The 21,562-nt window shown below is 36.0% G+C and overlaps 1 protein-coding gene across 2 annotated transcripts; it reads left to right on the top strand.

Moving 5' to 3' along the window:
• Positions 1–9,191: 9,191 nt before the first annotated feature.
• Positions 9,192–14,633, top strand: LOC127429693 (insulin gene enhancer protein isl-1). Of its 2 annotated transcripts, none has more exons than XM_051678799.1 (6): positions 9,192–9,482; positions 9,981–10,170; positions 11,015–11,274; positions 12,718–13,001; positions 13,183–13,350; positions 13,481–14,633. In XM_051678799.1, exons 1-6 carry the CDS (start codon positions 9,455–9,457, stop codon positions 13,595–13,597), a joined length of 1,047 nt encoding a protein of 348 aa, XP_051534759.1. In that variant the 5' UTR covers positions 9,192–9,454; the 3' UTR covers positions 13,598–14,633. The 2 variants fall into 2 exon arrangements, with proteins under 2 accessions (XP_051534759.1, XP_051534751.1); XM_051678791.1 differs by having other exon boundaries at positions 12,715–13,001.
• The last annotated feature ends 6,929 nt before the right edge of the window (positions 14,634–21,562 follow it).

Raw genomic sequence — 21,562 nt, 5'->3', positions numbered from 1 at the left:
GCGTTGAGGAGATGGACACTGGAGTCACTGGAGAGGAAACGTTTGGAGTAGAAGAGTCGCTGGAGAGGAGAGGATTCATGATGGTGTTTAATGCTGGAGGTACAGGTAAGTGAGTCTGTACACGAAGTTGAGACCAGACACAGAATGGAAGGGGAGTGAGGTTTATATAGAGGGGTGGATTGATACAATTATTGGAGACAGGTGTGGGTGATCAGTACTCAGGAGAGTGAGAGGATTGGGTGAAATTGGTAGGTGGATCAGAAGGATCCATGACAAATACACAAATCATGATGGTCAGTCCGTGACAATCCAAGCCAGCGATCCAGGCCATTGAAATTGTCAGTAGATTGCTGCTCGTGCAGGATCCGCACAAGCACGTATGTGCAACTTCAAATTAAAAGCGCTTCACGTGCGCTATGAGTAAATGTCATATTTACTGTGCACTGTATGTACAATTAGTTTGATTTGGTCTTTTTTGAGAAAATACAATTACTAATGCGCACGTCATCCATGGTTGCTGGACTACTGTGTGTACTGTTATTTCCTTCTTACTAATATATTAACAATTTCTTCATGTGCAAGTAAATTACTAAAATTTGATGACTAAACAGAAATCACAAGAAACTGCTATGTACCATTTAAAATAAAAAATAAATAAAGATTCTTTGTTACAAAGCTAAGGTTTTGTGTGAAATTTTGTAAATAAAGTTCTAAATAAGATTTTATTCTTTTTTTTTCTTTTTTTGAACAAATTTTTTTAGGAATTTTATGTTTTTTACTATATTAAATTGTATGACATATTGGTATTGTACCAGCCTATCAGCCACCCTGCTCTCTGGATATCGGCATCAGCAATTTAAAAAACCCATATCAGTCGACCACTAATCGAAATTACAAGTTCCGAGCACATACATGAAAGTGCAATGTCGTAATTACCAGTGTGAAACTCGGTATACTAGATGATACCCGAGTTGTCGACTTGTGACGTTGGAAAGGCCATGCTGACATTAAAAATGGTGGAAAGAAATGGGTGTGTTCGACTTCGTGCAGCGCTGCCCAGACCAATTGATGCCTGACTTGAATCAGTGCATGTCGGTTAGAGATTTTGTTACCGCAGTGCCATTAAAGTACAGAGAGAGTGAGACAAGACCTGCGCAAGAAGCTGCACAAGCTCTGATGACGACACAGTTTACTCGTAATTTTCCAGACTCTCCAATGATAACGATAACTTGCACTTCATGGGCTAATCGTGGCATACTACCCATCAGTGCTGGGCGGATTACTTGTGAATTGTAATCAGGTACTGATTACAAATTACATGACAAAAAATGCAATCAGTAACGTAATTTTTGGGGTAATATTATCCGATTACTTTTGGATTACTTTCAACCTAATTCTGTTTTATTTTATGTCACATGCATTTGAGTAGGATAATAATTTTAACATAAAAGAAAAGAAAGGAAGAAAATGTATTCCATTCTTTATTACTAACTCCTAGTGACATTTTAAAAAGTGCATTAAACATAACATGAATGAAGTAAAAATGTATTCTAACAGTGCATGGCCAAAGTTTATAATTCAAAACAACTTCATTTTAAGTGCATAAAACAATAGCAGCTTTGCGAACATCAATGACCATAAAATCAACATAAATGATCATAAAATTATGAAAATTAAGGACCATAAAGTCAACAGCAACAATGTTGCCAAGATCAAAGCTTTCATCTAAAAACACTGAAAACGTTTTAACCTTTACTGCTTACTGATACTCCATTGCTAATTCCAAAGCTGAGGTGCATATCTTATTTTTGTAACACAAAAGGAGCACATGCTCAAAATGTTCATCTGTGAGACTATTGCTTTTTGATGTAAAAGTATGATGATATTGACATGAAAATTATCAATAAATTATTTAAAATGTTCTGCTATTGCTTGTTAATATGTAATCATGTAATCTATAAAAAAGTAATTGTAGTCTGATTATGAGTTTTTTAAATGTAATTTAATCAATTACAAGTACTTGATTTTTGTACTAATCCACATTACATGTAATCCATTACTACCCAGCACTGCTACTGATACTACTCTTAATACTACTGCCATATCAATTTAAAAGAGTAGCATGATAGTACGCCATTACCAGTGTTTATGTGTTTGTTCTGACACCTTCAGTTCAGCTAATCTCAACACAAATCCTTATTTTTATAACAGTACAATTATTTTTTTCATGCAAAAAATATTATATATCATGCTTATTCATAAAAACAATTTTGAATTATTGCTATCTTTGCTCATGGGCAGTCAGTTCCAACACCACCATTTGTAATGGTCACAGGTAAAACATCTACTATAATATAATAAAATGTTGCATGAAAAACAAAAGTATTTAAATGGCTTTGAATAGGGAAACATGCTTTGTGACACCATATGATGTAGATCCAGCATTTACCAGCAGGGGCTAACAGGGTGATACTTACCAGCCAATTCCTGACCGCCTGTGATGCAATGCAGCAGCGAGCTGCATACTAATGCAAAACACCAACAATGTGTAAAAATTAGTTGCCATTGAATTCAACAATGTCCATTCTAGTAATTTGTCTTGTACAGTATGAGATGGAGAAATAGGAACAAGTCTACTATAGATAAACAAACAACTCCTTCAAACACCATTAAATTGGCATGTAATTTGCTAAAATCTTATATTTATAATTGATTTGTGAATCACTATTAACATCTACATGTCTACACTGACCACTCTATAAATATACATTGCACTGTATACACTCAGTTGTACATCATAGTTGTTGTTGTTGCATCAAACTTGCTCTTCCCTGCTGTTGTATTTGAAATGCCTTTAAGCGTGTTGAAATTTGCCGTCAGCCATAACCATGGGCAAGGATCCACCCGAGAGACAAAACAAGAGGAGCCGGGCATCACATATAATCATCCCTGACACATCATCACCTTCATTGTGCCTCTCAGTCTGACCGATGCTGAGGCAAAAAGGTTTTTGGTGCCACTGCACGAGTCTAGGCAGTAGCCCTGTACACAGACCCAGGAACACCATCTGTCACTCGGGTGTCAAGTGGCTCTTGTCTTCAGTGATTAGCATTGCTGCTTCAGGTAAGCCACGGCCAAGGCAGCCATATGGTCTGTGGCACTGTGTGACCACAGTGACCCAGATGAGATCTTCATCCCTCTGGAGTCTCGATGATGAGACGGAATGGACAGACTCATGAGATGCAGTGGACTCATGAGATACAGTGTTAATTCTGACAAGTATCAAAAGTTTAAGTAGAAACAAAGGACGTTGGTAAGGCCTTCTGCAGAAGTCTTTTGCAGAAGAAGAAATAATAAAGTCATTGGGTTAAAAAAGTATAATTGACAGCATATTTAATGCTGAGAGGTACAAACTGCATCAATAGCACTTCTGTTAATGAGACTAGTTATTAAGTGTAAAATGGTCAAATAACAGGTCAAAGTCTGCGGAGCTACCAATGCATTACTGTGTGGTGTCTGAAGATTTTACCTGGTCTTTCAGTAATTACATCTGAAAACATTCTTGCCTTGAGTTGCAAATAAAAAAAGACCCAAAGCCAAGGTCCTCATGCAGGCCAACAAGTAAAACAGCTTTCGTTTCATTCTGGCTCAGACACAAAAATGGCTGACAGCCAGTACATTACAGCTGAAAGCCTTGGTGAAAGTGACAATATAAAGTACTCTATGATGGTGTGAATGTTAGTGCCATCCATAAAGTGCAGAATGTTGGAGCTTCATCCACATATGCAGTAGCATTATGTAAGATAAAAACTGGTGCTTTTAACAAGAACACAAGAAAGTACAGCAAAACTTCTCATGCATTTGATCAATATCATGGGCAAACAAGTGAAAAACCTCAGCCTGTAGCTGTTTGTGTTAATGAAAGTGAACTGATTAGCATCAGCCAGAGAACCTGAACAATTTGAAACCCTTATGTCTGATCTGACTGAGTGGATTAATTAGAGATGCAAATGTCTATAATCTTTCTGCAGTGATGTGTGAAATATAATAGACCAATAAACAAAAGTAAATGCCTAAAATAACACTTGATATACCAATTCTTTGTGATGAGTTGGAAATCATTTATATTTATTGACTAGATAAGTGCAAAAATAACTGAAAGTGCAAACCAAAAACTCACCTATTACTCTGAAAAAAAAAAAAAAACTTCAGTTTGATGCTGTTGGATGCTTTCCTTTTGGGTTTGTTAGACTGTATTGAAACTTGGTCCACGTGTAGTAGTATCAATTCTACTACAATTAGTAGTAGTATACTAATCGTCTGATCAGTTTTGATTTTCCAAAAAAGAAGAACAAAAGACAATAGGATATGATACCCAATCAGAAAATATATATAATCCAGCAGCTGTCTTCATGGTTTTTTTGTAAAAAAAAAAATGCGCGTGCGTAAAGAGATCCCAGGTAGAAAGAAAAGCATTAGGTCTAAAGAAATGATGACACACACACATACACATAAACACACACACACATAGACACTCACACATTCTACACACGCAAAGTAACTGAAATTCTGCTCCTGCCATTCAACTCGAAGGACTCCTGCTGAGCTTTAAGAACTGGCTACTGTGGTTGAGGGAGACTTTTGCATCGAATCTAACAGCCTAAATTTACAAGCACACTGAGACACCTACTTCTTTAAAATAAATTGGCTGAGAGAGCACACTCCACTGTGGTCTTTGAGAATGTAGCACTGCATCTCACTCCATAAACCTATGAGACTTGTATTGCTATCCTATAGCCACGATAGACATATGCAGACAGGTACATTTCGAAGTACTTCCAAGGTATTCAGTCTATGAGGACAAAAGGTTCTTAAAAGCAGCATATCACAGAATAGATGTTTTTTGCTGCTTCATCTTCTCACTCTCTCTTTACCAATAGTAAATGGAACTAATGAATGCCATTGAACCGGATGGAACTACACAAACCGTACTCTGTCAATAACACACATCCTTCAGGTTGTGTTCTAACCACCATTACCTCTCAAAGGCATTTCCCAATTCAGCCAAGCTTCAGCTGGTGAGAGTGATCAATGAAACTGTAGGTTTATGAGAGGTCATGATAAGGGTCATACATATATACAGACAGTACAAAACTGGATACTGACAACCTGAGTGGTTATCCTTAAGTTAATGTGGGGAGCAATTCTGCATTTCAACCACAACGTTTATATTGTCCTGATATTTTGTTACTTAAAGGGACAGTTCACCCAAATATTCTCTCATCATTTACTCACCCTCATGCCATCTCAGATGTGTATGACTTTCTTCCTTCTGCTGAACACAAACTAGGTCTCTTTAGGTCCATACAATGCAAGTGAATGGTGACCAGAACTTTGAAGGTCCATAAAGCACATAAAGAAAGCCTATAAGTAATCTATAAGACTCCAGTTGTAAAATCCATGACTTCAGAAGTAATATTATAAGCGTGGGTAAGAAACAGATCAATATTCAAGTACATTTTTTACTATAAATTCTTCTCCCTGCCAGGTAGGTGGCGATATGCGTGAAAAATGTGAATCAACAAAAACAAAAGTAGAAGAATGTGAAAGTGAAAGTGGAGATTGATAGTAAAAAAGGACAAAAAAATGTTATCTCTTTTTCACCCACACTTATCATATTGCTTCAGAAAATATGAATTTAACCACTGGAGTCATATGGATCACTTTTATGCTGCCTTTATATGCTTTTGGAGCTTACAATTTTTAGTATCCATTCACTTGCATTGTATGGACCAAGAGAGCTGAGAAATTCCTCTAAGAATTTTAATATGTGTTTAGCAGAAGAAAGAAATTAAAAATTAAATTAAATTAATTAAAAATACAGCTGGCAAACTAAAAGTGAAAATAACTTAAAGGGTTAGAAATAGTTTGTTCTGTAGGAGGAAGTATTTTTTGTATAAGACTGTAAAAAAAATAAAAAAATAAAAATAAATAATAGAATGTGACAATAGTGATTCCTCCCTAAGCATTTTCCCAGTGATTACCATACAGTAAGGATTGCAGGTAGCCTCGTTAATAGTATTAGACAGAGTAAAGTGACTACTTTAAGCCTAAAAGCAAATAATCATTGTGCTGAGATTGTCACAGCTGGATCTGTGTAGGATTCAAACCAACAAGCACGCAGGGAAGTAAAGGGCTCAAATTATGCCCTAAGAAGACGTTTGATAATTGTGTTTTTATAAGTCCTAAGCCACATATCTCCTCTGTATTTGTTTTAACAAAATAAGACTGAACTTGATAATGATTTGTGTTGGCATATTTTTATCTGTGTTTATAAATTTGAGATATGATGATTAGGGTAGAACCTTGCTAACAAGATAACAATCATAATTTAATTGAACAGATTTTAATGAGTGAATTAAAAACTATGTCTTTAGAGAGGCAGTAGTGTGTGAACAGCGTAAGTGAATTATGTGACACCTAAGCCAGAGAGTGAAAGATTTAATCTTCCTTATAGGCAGGATATATTCACTCTGCTCTTATTTTCAGTTAAATATATTTGGTAACACTTTACAATTAGGTTCCATTTGCTAAGTTAACAACATTAGTTAACATGAACTAACAATGAACAATACTTCTACAGCATTTATTTATCTTGGTTAATGTTCATTTCAACATATAATAATAAATGTTTTTAATCAAAAGTTGTATATGTTAACATGAGTTAATGCACTATGAACTATCAAGGAACAATTGTATTTTTATTAACTAACATTATAAGATTATTAAATGCCGTAAAAAATATATTTTTTCAGGGATAGTTCATGATACCTAAATGCATTAAATAATGTTAACAAACGGAACCTTATTGTAAAGTGTTACCATGTATTTGAATGAATCATTGTCCCTCTCACATGATGATAATAAGTGTGAAAGGTCTTTAGCATACACTGCCTTTAAATAATAAGGTTTTAATCTGTGATAATTGTTTCAGGTTGCAAAATAAAAGCATTAAAATAGGCTTTTGACATTTTGGAGCATACAGTTTAATGATGATATGTATCATTGGCACACAAATCCCATTTATTTATTCACCTTGCTCAAGAAATGAGTTTGTAAAATGTGCTGCATGATTAATATCTCACTCATACTGAAAGGTGAATAATGTAAGCTATCAAATAAGTAGGTATGAATGACATTATAAAAGGTTTTGTCTTAATGAAATCTGTCAGCCACAGTTGTAGCAAAATGTTACATTTTGTTGAAATGTTGAAATCATTTAGGGCAGTGTATATCTGTAGGTTATCAATGTTTTTTTTTGTTTTTGTTTTTTTTTTTATTATTTTTTTTCTTTTATTATTTATCCATGAAATAGTACTTGCTGTTAGTGTTAATTTGCAACAGCCAACACAGTTTATTTTTATTTTGCATTGGAAATGTTTAATTTACAAAACCATTAATGGATGTTGCTGAAGAAAATCCCTTTGCAATCTATTTTGTTCTCTTTTTCGTCATGCCTTTTGGTGCTCAGTGATGTTTTTGTTTTAGAATACACATCCAGGAATCATTCTCCCCAAATATATGTTTATTATCCTGCTGAACTTAGATATAATATTTTATGGATTTGATGAAGTATGGGCACATAGTACTTTACACTCATGTGCACCTGCAAAATCTGCTATCAATCATCCATCACTATTAAACATGCTCTCTCTCTCCCTGCCTCTCTCTCTAGCTCTGCATTGCCAAAATTTGAACCATATTACAAATAACATATTTGCCATACCTTTGTGGATAAATATGCTGAGGCCAGAAGCTGTAACTTTGGTCTTAAGTATCACACAAAATAATGGACATAACCAGCTGTTGGAAAAACAATGCCATAGATTAACTGAAATGTTTATTTCCTCAAATTTAAATGCCATTACATTTCTTCAATACTGAATCAAAAACAACTCGTGAACCGCGTTATTTAACATGTGATCAGAAAGCTTTAGCTCATGTTTAGTTTCCTAATGTCTTTGTTTGGCGGCTTTGCTTTTGGTCATGTTGCTAACACAAGAGGGCGTGCTTGAGTCTGTTACTTCAACCCTGCTGTAATATTTCGACCACTTGCCCATCATTGACAGTGGGAGACTTACAGATTCGTAACAAAAAAAAAAAAAAAAAAAAAAAAAAATTGGGTAATAAATGTCAAAATCACGTGTTGAAAAGTTCCAGAAAAGCGTGCTGAATTACTGTGCCAATCTCAATGATTTGGGTTAACGTGACAGCTCTTCCTGAATTCAGCTTGTCCGGTCGCTGTAAAAGGGTTGGAAAATTTGGCAACTCTGTGCTATGTTCAGCCTATTTGTTCAACCAGTCCAACCCTTACATTGAGAATATATTACCACGTGCCTCGCTCTGTTTAAAACGGTCATTATCTGCAATTATGTGCTGTAATTGCGTTTGAGTTTGAATAGCGACAACCCTGAAACGTGCCATCGATTTCAATCGTGTTATGCACCCCTGTGCATGTGCAACTGCCTAAATACGGCTTTGCACCTTTCCCTGTGAAATTCTGGAGATTGTTCGAGAGAGAGATTCCCTTCAGATAGGCCTGTGTCGATTAGTTCAGATATTAGTTTTCATCTTTGACTTCATTAAAGGCTAGATTTATCAGAACGATTTGGCATAGCTAATGCAATAATTGTCTGTTTACTTTATGCTTTATAATATTTCATTTGCCATAAACAGGTTGCATGCGTAAAAAAGAAAACCTGGTGGTCAATTTTTTTTTAAAACAGATTTTATTTTTACAGCTACCCTCAAGCTGAAAGTTCGTGTCTAAAAACAAACAAACAATTGTTTTAAAAAGTATGCTTATATTAGGTCCTGCTCAATAAAGTTATAACTGATTCATTTTAAAGATTAAGCAGAAACTCTAACTTTTACTGTTAGGCTATATCTTTTGGCTCCATTTAAAATGATCGCATAAATTAGAAAAAATGTAGCCTATGAATGAAATATGAAGTGTAAGTAAATGCAACACAAGTCATCGGCCTGGGCTCCAAACAGCTGGTGGTCTTTCCGTAACCAATCAGCTTCTCCAAAAGGTGACGTATAAGTGTCCTACGTCAGACCAATAGAGAGAGGGAGAAGAGAGAGAAGAGCAGAAGCCAACGGAGTTTGAGAGAGAGAGAGAGAGAGAGAGAGAGAGAGAGAGAGAGAGAGAGAGAGAGAGAGAGAGAGAGAGAGAGAGAGAGATAGGGACAAGAGTGGCCCATCAATGCTGTGATCAAGCACAGGAGCTCAACACACACCCCTAAATCTAATCGCAAGCATCTCGATTCCGGGAAGTCCTGCAACACCTCGAACCCTCGGCCACTTTCCCACCTTCACTGATCAAAACACGGGCACCAGGGGCCTGCTCTCCGTTTTTAAAGTGGACCTAACACCGCCTTACTTTCTTGACATGGGAGATATGGGGGATCCTCCAAAAAGTAAGTTATGCTTTAATGTCTATATGTGTTTCTCATGACAGTTACTTTTTTAAATGGCTAAATATGAACGATGCCTGCAAACACGTTGTTTGAGTTTAAAACGTTCTTCCCTGTTCTGCAAACGTTGAAAAAGTTTTGAACAGATCGGAGGAAATGTGTAAGCCGTTGTTGTTGTAGGGGTGAAACCATTCTTCTTGGTGTAAATAACTAAAATTATTCCTAACGACCGCATATTTAATTTATAATAATAATTATAATTATTATTATTATAAATTAATTTGTCTATTCTAATGCGTCATTTTCTGGCTTTATTCCAGTTATTTTACAGTCATACCTCATTAGATGCATCATACAATGCCCCTAATTCTAAATAAATCGTTTTAGTAATACATTGACAGATTGGGGCAATACAAGACAAAAATGTGTAGTGTTATAATTCTATTTAAAAAAATAAAATAAAATACTGACAAAGTTTTCTGTTCTCTCTTTCGCAATTAGAAAAGCGTCTAATCTCGTTGTGTGTCGGCTGTGGGAATCAAATCCAGGACCAGTATATTCTGCGAGTGTCCCCGGACCTTGAGTGGCACGCGGCATGTTTGAAATGTGCAGAATGTAACCAATATCTGGACGAGTCCTGTACATGTTTTGTCCGAGACGGAAAAACGTACTGTAAACGGGACTACATCAGGTAATGCAGATCAGATCAATTAGGTCATGTTTTAGTTTTCGAGTGTGTTGGACTGAATGACAGTAACCTCTTATTATTCACGGGTGCATTACGGACGCATGCTGTCATTCATTTTTTTTGTTTTTTTGTTTTTTTTTCCACAGCACCTATATGCTAATCTTCTGCCCTAAATGTGTCTGCAGTGCAATTATTCGGCAGTTATTATGGAGCTTTGTTCATATGCATGGCACTGCAAAAGGTGTACGAAATTTCATGGCAATATTGGCTACTAAATCGATTTTTGACAGTACATAATACAGTAGCCTATTTAATGCGAGCACTTTTGCGTGAGGGATAAACACCACTGTTTAAAAATATTCATAATAGCCTGAAGAGAACATTTATTATTATTATTATTATTATTATTATTATTATTAGTAGTAGTAGTAGTAGTAGTATATTATTATTAGGCTATTATTATTATCATTAGAATACAACAGTAATAATAATAATAATAAATACACAAATAATAACATTAATAACAACGTAGTAAACGAATTGTACAATTTATAAATTATTAACCAACTTATCTGCCTATAGTGTGTGTTATGTTTTGTAAATAAATTTTAACAGTTTTTTTTTCTTCCTATGAAGTTGCAGTTACCATCAATACATTCAGAAGTTTTTAAAATCTTATATCGAGTGTCTGTTAAAATGATTGTTAGGATGCCATTTATTTATATATATAGCCTTTCTTTTTCTTTTCTTTTCTTTTCTTTTCTTTTCTTTTTTTTCTTTTTTTCTTTTTTTTTTACCTAAACATTACATAGATTATAATGTAGGCCTCCTTTTGTTTCTGTTGCAGGTTATACGGGATTAAATGCGCAAAATGCAACATCGGTTTCAGCAAAAATGACTTTGTAATGAGAGCACGCTCGAAGGTTTATCATATCGAGTGTTTCAGATGTGTGGCGTGTAGTCGGCAGCTCATCCCCGGAGACGAGTTCGCTCTGCGGGAAGATGGGCTCTTCTGCAGGGCCGACCATGACGTGGTGGAGCGGGCAACAATGGGTGCTGGTGACCCATTAAGCCCATTACATCCGACGAGACCTTTACAAATGGCAGGTAGGCATTCTACTAGCCTACAACTTGCAAGGAATTGTTTGCTCATAGACTTGAGGATTATTTGTCTTTGGGAATTTCTATAGATGTAAGCCTCCTCTAAACCTTGAGCTTTTTGAAACGCGTTCCAGACAGAAATAACAGTTTTATGATGACTGTCATCATCTCACAGTCCACTGTTATAGGCTGTATTGCGAGATGAATAAATCTGGGTCATAACCATTCGTGAATAATGATGTCTTTAACAAATCAACCACAAGTTTGTGGTGGTTTGACAGTCTACTCGTTTAATTTTTCCTGTTTGACTGTTATTGAATTCAGCCATTCAAGCATGAAATGGATATTCTCTGCTGAAGCGACAATGTCATCCTATAGATTTAGCCTACCTGACTATTAATGCATAAATAAATACAATGGACTGAAAACATCCTAAAGGCTAATTCAATAGGAAATATGCGATAAGAAGTGTGATGTTTTTGTGCGGTAGCCAGACTATTTGTAGAAGAATTAAACGAATAGTACAAATCAGCGTCAAATTCAAGCGCTTGTTTCAGGATGGGCAACTTCACATTTTAAAGACCCTCGACATACAGTAAGGTTAAATACAAAATCTACTGCTGCTATTTACAGCGTATCACTAATGCATGTTCACGGATTTCACTGTTTACGCACGCGTACGCGAGTAACACATTTTGTGTAAAATATTTCCCATGAAATAATCTTACGCAATACGCAAACCACCACAAAAGCGGTTGTTAACAAAAAGCAATTTACAACCTGCTTTAAAGTAATGTTATCGGCAGTGCACCGAACGTACTTGATTATTTAAAATTTAGAGCTATGCACAGATTGGTTTAATTAAGTGTTGTAAACCTATCTGCATGACGCACTGGATTACACTCCCCTCCAAATTTACTGCATCCAGCAGCAGCTTAATAATCAGAAAAGGACTGCAACCAAGGCTGCATTTGAAGTTTATTAAAGGAAACTCTTTGTCATAATACATGCATAATTAAGAATTGCATCTGGGTATAAGCAAACTACCAAAATATATGTTGAGAGGATACATTTTAAGTCATCGAGGGATTTTCTCTCAACCTCGGGCTCGAAAGCAAACTTTCAAATATATGAAGAATATGGAACTCTTGTGTTTGCGTGAAAAATATTAGCTTCGAGCCAGGAAACACAAACATTCCGTCTCCACAATATCTATATGTTTATTTGACTTTTTTGTGAATTATTATTATTATTATTATTATTATTATTATTATTATTATTATTATCAGCCTACCCCACGCAAGACAATGTAGGGCCTATATCCACCTAAGCTGGGCCTCAGCTAGCTCCGAATTATCCATCTAATTTTCTTGACATTTATCAGAGCCTAATATTACATATATTTGTATTTAACAATTGTTTTTCTCTTTTTCCTTTCTCTTGCAGCAGAGCCCATTTCGGCACGTCAGCCCGCGCTTCGACCTCATGTGCACAAGCAGCCTGAGAAAACAACCCGCGTCCGGACAGTCCTCAACGAAAAGCAGCTCCATACCTTGAGGACATGTTACAATGCCAACCCTCGACCTGATGCTCTCATGAAAGAGCAGCTCGTTGAGATGACGGGTCTCAGTCCAAGAGTCATCAGGGTTTGGTTTCAAAACAAGCGCTGCAAGGACAAAAAGAGGAGCATACTGATGAAACAACTCCATCAGCAGCAGCCCAATGACAAAACGGTAAGTGGTTCTATCTGTAATGAGTCAAAGACTTTACGACAAATATGTCCAGTTGTAAAAACACCTTTGGAAATTCTGATTAACGTATTTGCCTTTTCTAAAAAAAATAAAGTCTGTATGTAGCTGTGTTTACCTCATCACTATTTATGACTGCAAATCAATTATTCGTGGCCATCTGCAGAACATCCAGGGGATGACAGGGACTCCAATGGTGGCGACCAGTCCAGAGAGGCACGACGGTGGTTTGCAGGCAAACCAAGTGGAGGTGCAGAGTTACCAGCCGCCTTGGAAAGTCCTGAGTGACTTCGCACTGCAGAGTGACATCGACCAGCCTGCTTTCCAGCAACTGGTGAGTGCGCGAAACTGCGCGTAATCATACAACAACCGTAAAAATACATCTACCACAAGCACTACTACAACCACTAATAATAACATAACAATGATAATTATAATAATTGCCTACATTTTGCACGTTCTAGGTGAATTTTTCTGAAGGAGGGCCAGGCTCGAACTCCACAGGGAGCGAGGTCGCCTCGATGTCCTCGCAACTGCCAGATACACCAAACAGCATGGTAGCGAGTCCTATAGAGGCCTAGGCGAGTGGATTACTGTACCTGAAGTATGGGAAAGGACGTGTCGGGGAACCAATCTCAGAGATGGGGTCGTGAAGTTTCTTCCATCCCTATTTAATTTAGGGCCACTCCTGAATAAAACCCATTCTCCAACTGCACGATGCCTCTTTAACGAAACAACCCTTGGTTGTATTTATAAACTGTGATGACAATCATGGATTTTAAACACACTCAGATGTACCGAGCAAGTCCAACGAGTGTTGTGCAAAGACCATTTCATGAGTAGATTGCCCTTGATGAGAAGTTGCAAACTCCAGCGAAAGTGGACCCAGCCGGCGCACATATTCACATAACGAACTTGAATTGATGATTGCAGTGCACTGCGGCGCGGCCGAGTGGACCTGGTCGGCTACACTTTTGCCAAAAACCCCTAAGCACCCCCCAACCCCCAACACACACACACACACACATACACACACACACACACACACACACACACACACTTTTTATGACAAATCAATGGACCTTTGTGGATATAAGACGCAAGTGAACTTAGTCTAATATACACATTCATACATCAACCTACTATTGTGCGCAACGTGAGTAGCCTATTGTGAAACCATGACTGTTTATTCTGTTTCTATAAAATAGATCGAAATGGACTAGTTCACAAATTGAAGAGGGTGTATGGCAGACGAGGTCTACTGCGCTTACAGTTTTTATTGGTCTCTTTTAAGCCCAAGTACTACTAAAGCATTGCAACAAGGTATACCTCTATTTTGCCACAAGCTGTGTGGGAATCTCATGTGTTCGTGTCCGTCCAAGAACTTTTGTCTTTCCCAAAGATGTGTATAGATTTAAGTTAATATGATTGATTAGCTCTGAAGGTTTCTTGTTTTGTTAGTGTATTACAAAACATTTTATTATTTATTGTCAAAAGACATGCCACTTTTGTGTACTTTTACTTGCTTAAGTAAAAAGGATGAAAAGAATACTATCGACTCCGAATGATCTGTCATAATTTACGTGTCCTGTCGTTTGATCAAAGTATGATGTAAGAAATGGGCCATATGTAGAGTTATCTTCAGGAATATTTGATCAAATAAACATTTGACGTGTACTGGAAGTAAACGGTCAGGCACGTGAAGCTTTCTTAAATGTGATAATCTTTGTACATGTTCATGACCATTATTTTTGGCTATTGGAAAAGCTAGGAGGTGAGAGAAGAAAAAACACAGTTCACATTTGATCAAATAACATGGCTGAGAGTTAACAGCACCTCAAGCAAAAATCAGCCTGAAGATATTACTTTCATGTATCAAGAATGGCAACATTAACCTCAGCTGATGGTAATAATTCAGAAGGCTATGAGTGGAACAATTGGTGACTATGGCCTATGAGGGAATCACCATGTTATTAATATGCACACCACTTCCTTTAGCTCTCTAAATTAATAGCATTAAACTTCAAATTGGAAACAGTGAAAGGGTTTTCAAGAAAACTCATACTGCCGGTACAATGACCTTGCCAATGTCAGGCACTTCACATAACTCATGATGACTCTGGGTATAATTCCACTGATATTATGTTTGTTTTATGCCTCAAAAAACAGTTGCTGCAAATTGGGATAATTTGGATGTTTCACATGCTGATCTATTCATTACTATTATTAAATTTACTTTAATTATATACTGTACTACTAGCAAAGTAAAAAAAAAAAAAAAAAAAAAAAAGATTGTCAAGACAGGTGGGTTTACTACTGCACTGACTGTTCTTTTATTATTATAATTTGCATTTTAAATTAAGAGTTAGTATTGGTAAATTGAATTTGCCTGACAACTGCACTTCAGGACAAAAAGTAAAGATATGTTATGTCAGCATCACATTAGGAAATATGTAAGAACTCAATATACCAGTCATGAAATGACTGTACTTAGGTAAAAACAGGCTTACTCATTAGTGACTGTCATTATTAATCTTGCAATTCTCAAAAGTAAGTCCTTCTATATAGTGCAAGTAATTTCTGGATGTACAGCAGGTACATTGCTTTTCTTTTTCTAATGGTTCCAGAGCATGATCAGATCTATGTATAGATTTGATTTAGATTACTTCATATACAGTAGAACAACAAATCATTTTGACTGCTACTCCCTAATTTAAAACCAGAAAGATTTACTTTTCAAATTATCCATATACAGTAGCTTTAGCATTAATAGATTAATGATAAGTTGTTTTTCCATGAAATAATTTAAAAAGAATTAAAGCATATTAAAATGAAAACACAAGATAAAGATGTATTAAGAATAGCCTACATTTAATAAGCACATTTTAGCAAAAAAAGGTGCTTTGTGATGATTTACTTTCAATTCTTTCATGTTACTGTTTGTTGTGATCCATAAAAGTACAGCCTAGCTTTTACAGCAAAACACCTATGACAGCCAGGTTTATTCAGCTGGAACTGTGCTTCATTGCACAACACACTGGGATTCACTGAGTCACATGTTGGTGAGTCTGAAGAGCTGTGATTTAAACGTAGCCAAGACTGAAGAACAGCACTTGCAAACTGGGAAAGCAAATAGGAAACAGTAACAGTTTAGCAGCAAAAAACACACATTTGTGATGCTTTACTGTTTAGGACTGCTGTGCCACTCATTGAGTGATACTGAACCTCTGCGGAGTAAGGGTTCCCTGTTTAAAATATCAGGTCTATTCTCTAGTCCTCTACTGGTAGAAGAGGACCGTTGGGTAGCACAAAGGCTCCTGATAGAATAGTTCCCAAAGCTGGTTGAGCCTCCCGGACTGCATTCAGCTTGCTGACTTACTGGAACAAAAGCAGTACTGTACCTGTCCTGGAGGAGGCTCTATGGAACAATCACAGTCTCCTGGATGAGACCTGATTGCATTGTGAACCGAGCAAGCAATCCCTCCCCAAGGTCCAAAGCCTGACCATAGAGTCACAACACCAGGGAGGCTGGTGAGCTCAACCCACAATTGTTCAGTAGTGGCAACCAATAAACAACACAAAGTTTACAGAACTTTACTGTACATCTGTAATTTCATTTACAGAATATTACTGTATATTAAAAAAATGAGACGTGATAACTGCTATTACATTTTGCAACATCAGAATGATTTTATGTGTGAAATCTTGTATTGTTCTTAGCAAGTTAAGACTTAACATGTTTGAAAACAACCATTAATTTTCCGATTGCGTTTGTGAAACTAGTGGCACATATTAAAAATTCCATTCCACAATGGAAGAAGGCAGTGATGCATATTTTTTATATTCTTAACCTGGAACAACAGGTAGAAAGTTATCTACAGTATGGATGAATATTAATCAAATTCCTCAAGAGCTGTGCCATATGCTTGCATTTGACAGTAACCAAGTTTGTGTTCCAGGGTTTGCAAGGACAGAATGTGTGTGGAGAGCTGGCATTTTGAACACAGCCTCTTCGTGGGGCTTTCAGAGTCTGTCAGCAGATCTAGAGAGACGTGCTGGCTAAGCCTGAGCCTCTTTGGAATGTGTCGAGGAAGAGGACACTCCAAGTGTTACTTGTCAGCATAGCACGTGTGAAAAAGAATGCTAAGAGCTATGTCGTCCCGATAGAGCTGAGCCTTACGGATTCACAAGGAATCACACTCAGGGCTGAAAAGAGCACACTCCAACTTTTCAACCCCAGAAAAGCCTGGGTCTCTTCATAGCAGCCCACTGGGTAGACTCTTCATTCTTTTATAGGGGCTGAAATCATCAAAACATCCTCATTGGGTGAATAATGTCATAAAGTGACACTGACATTCAGTATAACGAAGATGACTTGAGGGTTACAAGCTTGGTTTACATTTTGTGAGAACTGAAAAAGCCTTCAAGCTATGTTTGGTGCACTGGTCATGTTTTTTTTTTTTTTTTTTTTTTTGTGGTAAAAAAACAATACAAAATACCAAAATATTACAGATGTAAACTGTAATACAACTGATTGAATATGCATTTTTGAGCATTCCATAGTTACAGTGTACAGTATACAGTATAGGGAACTAAAATCTTACAAACTAACTAGATAGGTCAAATTTTTTTAAGACAAACTTTGATGTTGACTAGACAAAGCATTTTTCTGAAAGTTTTTAAAAGATAAATTGAAAGATAGTTTTATAGACTTTCAGATAAAACCTTCAGAAAGATAGATATATGGATAGATTTTATATTGTAACCTAAAGCCATGATATGGCAGGCATTGTGCATGTTTGTTTACATTTGAATATTTTGATAGCTAGAGTTTGAATTAACGAGCATTCCATTGGCCCGTTTGAAAATTCTGTCAGTGTGAATCTATTATTTTTGATGGTCTGCTGTGCGAAAATCATTATTCTTATCAGTTAGAAAAGATAAATGCCCATAACTAGAGATGGGAATTTCCCATAATTTTGTAGTCGAGTACTAACACATAACCAGAGTCTTTCTAGCAAGTCACTCCACTGGCGGCAAACTTTGGAATGCTCTCGGGAAGCTATTTCCAGTCATGAAAGTGCAGCTTATATCTACTTCAATGGGGGTAACACCGCAATCTCAAAAAAGGTTTGTCAAGATTATGATCATAGACCATATTTCAAATCAGTAGTAAAATATGACAACACTGGAATCATAAATTGTGCTTCTTTACTTCAGATTATGCAAAAAAAAAAAAAAAAAAAAAAAAAATGCACGTTCTCGAGTTGATTGACAGGAGATGTCTTTATCTAAAAGCTGATTCGCTCTTTTACCTGTAAGGCAGGACTTACATTCAACATCCATTGACTGCTGGGCGTTCCAATTTCTCCCAATCATTTTAATAGAAGTGGCCCATCTCTGCTAAATAGTCTCTGTACATAGCAAAACAAGTAATCGATTACTTGAAATTTAGAATTTAAGTTCAACCTTCAACCTTTGAACTGTTTTCTTAAGAAGAAATGAGCACTATGCATAAACAGATATAAAAAAAAAAACAAACAAAACAAACAAAAAAAAACATTTGCAGTCACATAGAAACATACTTTCCAAGTCTTCTGAAGTGATAGATCAATTTAATCAATGACAAAATGTTCTTTTTGGGTGAACTATTGAGTTTAACAGCAAGATTTAGAAATGAGAAGCAGTTTCATTGTTGACCATGGCAGGCAAAGGCACAAAGGAAAAAAAACTGCAATATTCAAGTAGTTTTATTACTAGTCGAATATTTAAAGTTCGATTAATTGATTACTCGTGTACACCCAGGGGCATAGATTCCTGGGGGGATGGGGGGAGGTAACTTCCCCAATAATCAAAACTAGCAAGTACAACACCCCCCCCCCCCCAACCCCAATATTTATACCATGATCAATGGAAACATGTAAATGCTCCACGCTGCAACCCCGCCAATGTTCAAGCCAAATCTACGCCCTTGTGTACATCCCTATAGCAACATGAGTTACAACAGTCTGAAGGTCTGTGCTGAGTTTGGGATGTCGCTTGAAAGCTATAGGAGTAGTTACAATTGATAATTGTAATATTCGTTAAGGGATTTTTGGGAAAACCCTAAACAAAGTCTGTAAAATAACAGCATGCTGGCTTTGTCAAGCCAACATAATAATTTAGGGAAACCTTCAACAAGCAACTTGAGTGATTATTAGACATTGATTAAAAAAAGAAGAAAAAAGTGGAGCAATCCTGAGCTGAGAGGTTTTACTTTCAGTCTAAAAAGATAATATTGCATTATTGCAGTTCTCTGACTGTGTCTAATGTAAAGAAGTCAATTGTTTTTCTCTCAGTGCCCATATAAGTCTATTTTTTTCATAAACATCTCCTCATGGGATGTCAAACATTATTATGTAGGGTTATGACACACACTTTTTAGGAAGTTGGCTTGCCACAATAATAGTGGAAGCTCAACACAAACTACAGTGGACAAATAAATGTGACTGTATGGTAGTGACTTCGGATACAGGCAGATACCAGCCATATCCTACTGTATGTTCTAGATAGAACAACATATAGAAAATTAATCAGTTATACAGATATACTGAAATATTTTACTAGGACTATTTAAATTGATACCAGAGTTGAGGGAGAGGAATATCAGAGGAAGGTAATGTAAATGCAATGAGGATCTATCACAAGTCAAGGGCACATGATTAATCTACAAAGACAAACATCTACAAGTCATATGGAACTCTCAAATTAAGGAAGAACATCAGTTTGGTTAGCTATGGTTTATGAGGACATAAGAAATAGTATTTTTAGTCTTTGGCCCAAACATTTGAATAGGACCCTTGCAATTGTCTTGCCTTAATTTGGGCTTTGGGTTAACAGTACCGAAAATAAAACAAGTCATATAATAAGCCAAGAGTTTTGAGATTTTTATTATTTTTGCACAGGTAGGAGAAAAATAAAGTTACCTTATCACAAATTGAAAAGAACAATGCCAAAACCTTTCTTTTTGTGTAATAGCATATGGCAATAGTATTTTTGAATTTGGGGAGACCAGGGCTAGTTGTCACACTTTTTCCTCAAGTAGTTTTTTTTTTTTTTCAATGTCAGTTTCTGTAGGCACATATCTGAAGTCTTGGCTATAAAAAGCTGTTGCACATTTCCATCGTTCTTGCCCAGAAAAAAAGATAAAGTTAATTCAACACAAGTTGACCTTTTGTGACAACATGCCCCAATAGTGGGTATAGTTGTTACACTGTGCCAGTAGCAAATTTACAACAGTAAAATAATTATGAAAAACACAAGGCAATAAATGAAACAGTAAAAATTAAAAAAGGTAAAATACCAAAAATATAAAACCATTGTTTGGGATAACAAATACTGTAATTAATTAATTGTATGAATTTATAACATACAGTATACAAAACATGTAACAACATGCACTTATAAAAATGTGACAACTTGACTTATATCGACCTCATACCCTTGTTCTTAGAACCCAGTTCAACATTTTGGTTCAAATCTACCTTAATAAAATAGCTGACTCTTGCATGAATGTTACCCAGTGTGGCTTCATTGTGTAAATTATTTTACCCAACAGCTATAGCAAGAATATTATGCTATTTGAATTTTAGATTGGAAGATAAAATTCACATACAATTATTCATATTTAAGAGGATTTTGAACTAACATACAAACAAAAACGTACAAAACCAATGCTAGAGAAAACACTATGTGTAATTGGACTTTTGACACAAAACCTTATAGTTAAGGGTATATAGCCCTTGTGTCCATTTCCCAGTGTGACAACTAGCCCTTGTATCCCCTATATGCTGTACACAGTAAAATAATAATAATACAAAAAATGATTGATCTGGATTGATGTACTGAATCTCTGTAAATTTTAATAAGGGGAAAGTGACGAAAGTCTTGTTTTGATTATATGTAGCTTATAGTTGAGAGATATAAATAAGTCTTCATTACTGAGGTTTGTTGAATATATTTTGTTTTACTAAAATTAATTGTGTCTAAAAAGGATATTTAAAAAATCAAACATATAAAGAACTAGTTTACTTATACAAGTACTACAACATATCTGTATATAACATTAATCTATTGATATAATTATATCTAATAATAGGATCATGTATAATAATATGTACTGTATAATATAATATGTACTGTATAATTAAAAATCTATTTCATATGTAATTCTATCATTGTTTAATTCTGCTTTATGTTATCTCCAAATTAGTTTCTGTAGTGTAGAGTATCCAATATAAATCTCTTATATGAAATGTGATCACACTGAGTTGCAACCTTATATAAATTCACCTGTAACTCTTGTCATGGCAACTCAAGAGCATATTGAGGTGGGTGACTGGTTAGCTTACGACATGTATTAAACAGCCCACAAGCCTCCCTATGATACCATCTTGGAAACTAAGGCAACGCAAATCCTTCCTGGGCACCAACTAAATCATCATAGCTGTAAAAACACCTGTCTCCCCTCTACGTCAGGTAGCGGACTAAATGACAAGTGTATATTT

Source organism: Myxocyprinus asiaticus, chromosome 3 (genome assembly GCF_019703515.2).
Source record: "Myxocyprinus asiaticus isolate MX2 ecotype Aquarium Trade chromosome 3, UBuf_Myxa_2, whole genome shotgun sequence".
NCBI classification, from domain to species: domain Eukaryota; kingdom Metazoa; phylum Chordata; class Actinopteri; order Cypriniformes; family Catostomidae; genus Myxocyprinus; species Myxocyprinus asiaticus.
Note: the sequence above shows the minus strand (reverse complement) of the source record. Positions and strands in the feature narration are given on the sequence as shown.

What these genes read in the sequence shown, in the direction of transcription:
- LOC127429693 (XM_051678791.1), top strand. Translation starts at nt 9,455, where the DNA reads ATGGGAGATATGGGGGATCCTCCAAAAA. An exon ending in TATGGGGGATCCTCCAAAAA is followed by an intron (nt 9,483 to 9,980) that starts GTAAGTTATGCT and finishes TTTCGCAATTAG; the next exon opens with AAAAGCGTCTAATCTCGTTG. An exon ending in AGCAGCCCAATGACAAAACG is followed by an intron (nt 13,002 to 13,182) that starts GTAAGTGGTTCT and finishes GGCCATCTGCAG; the next exon opens with AACATCCAGGGGATGACAGG.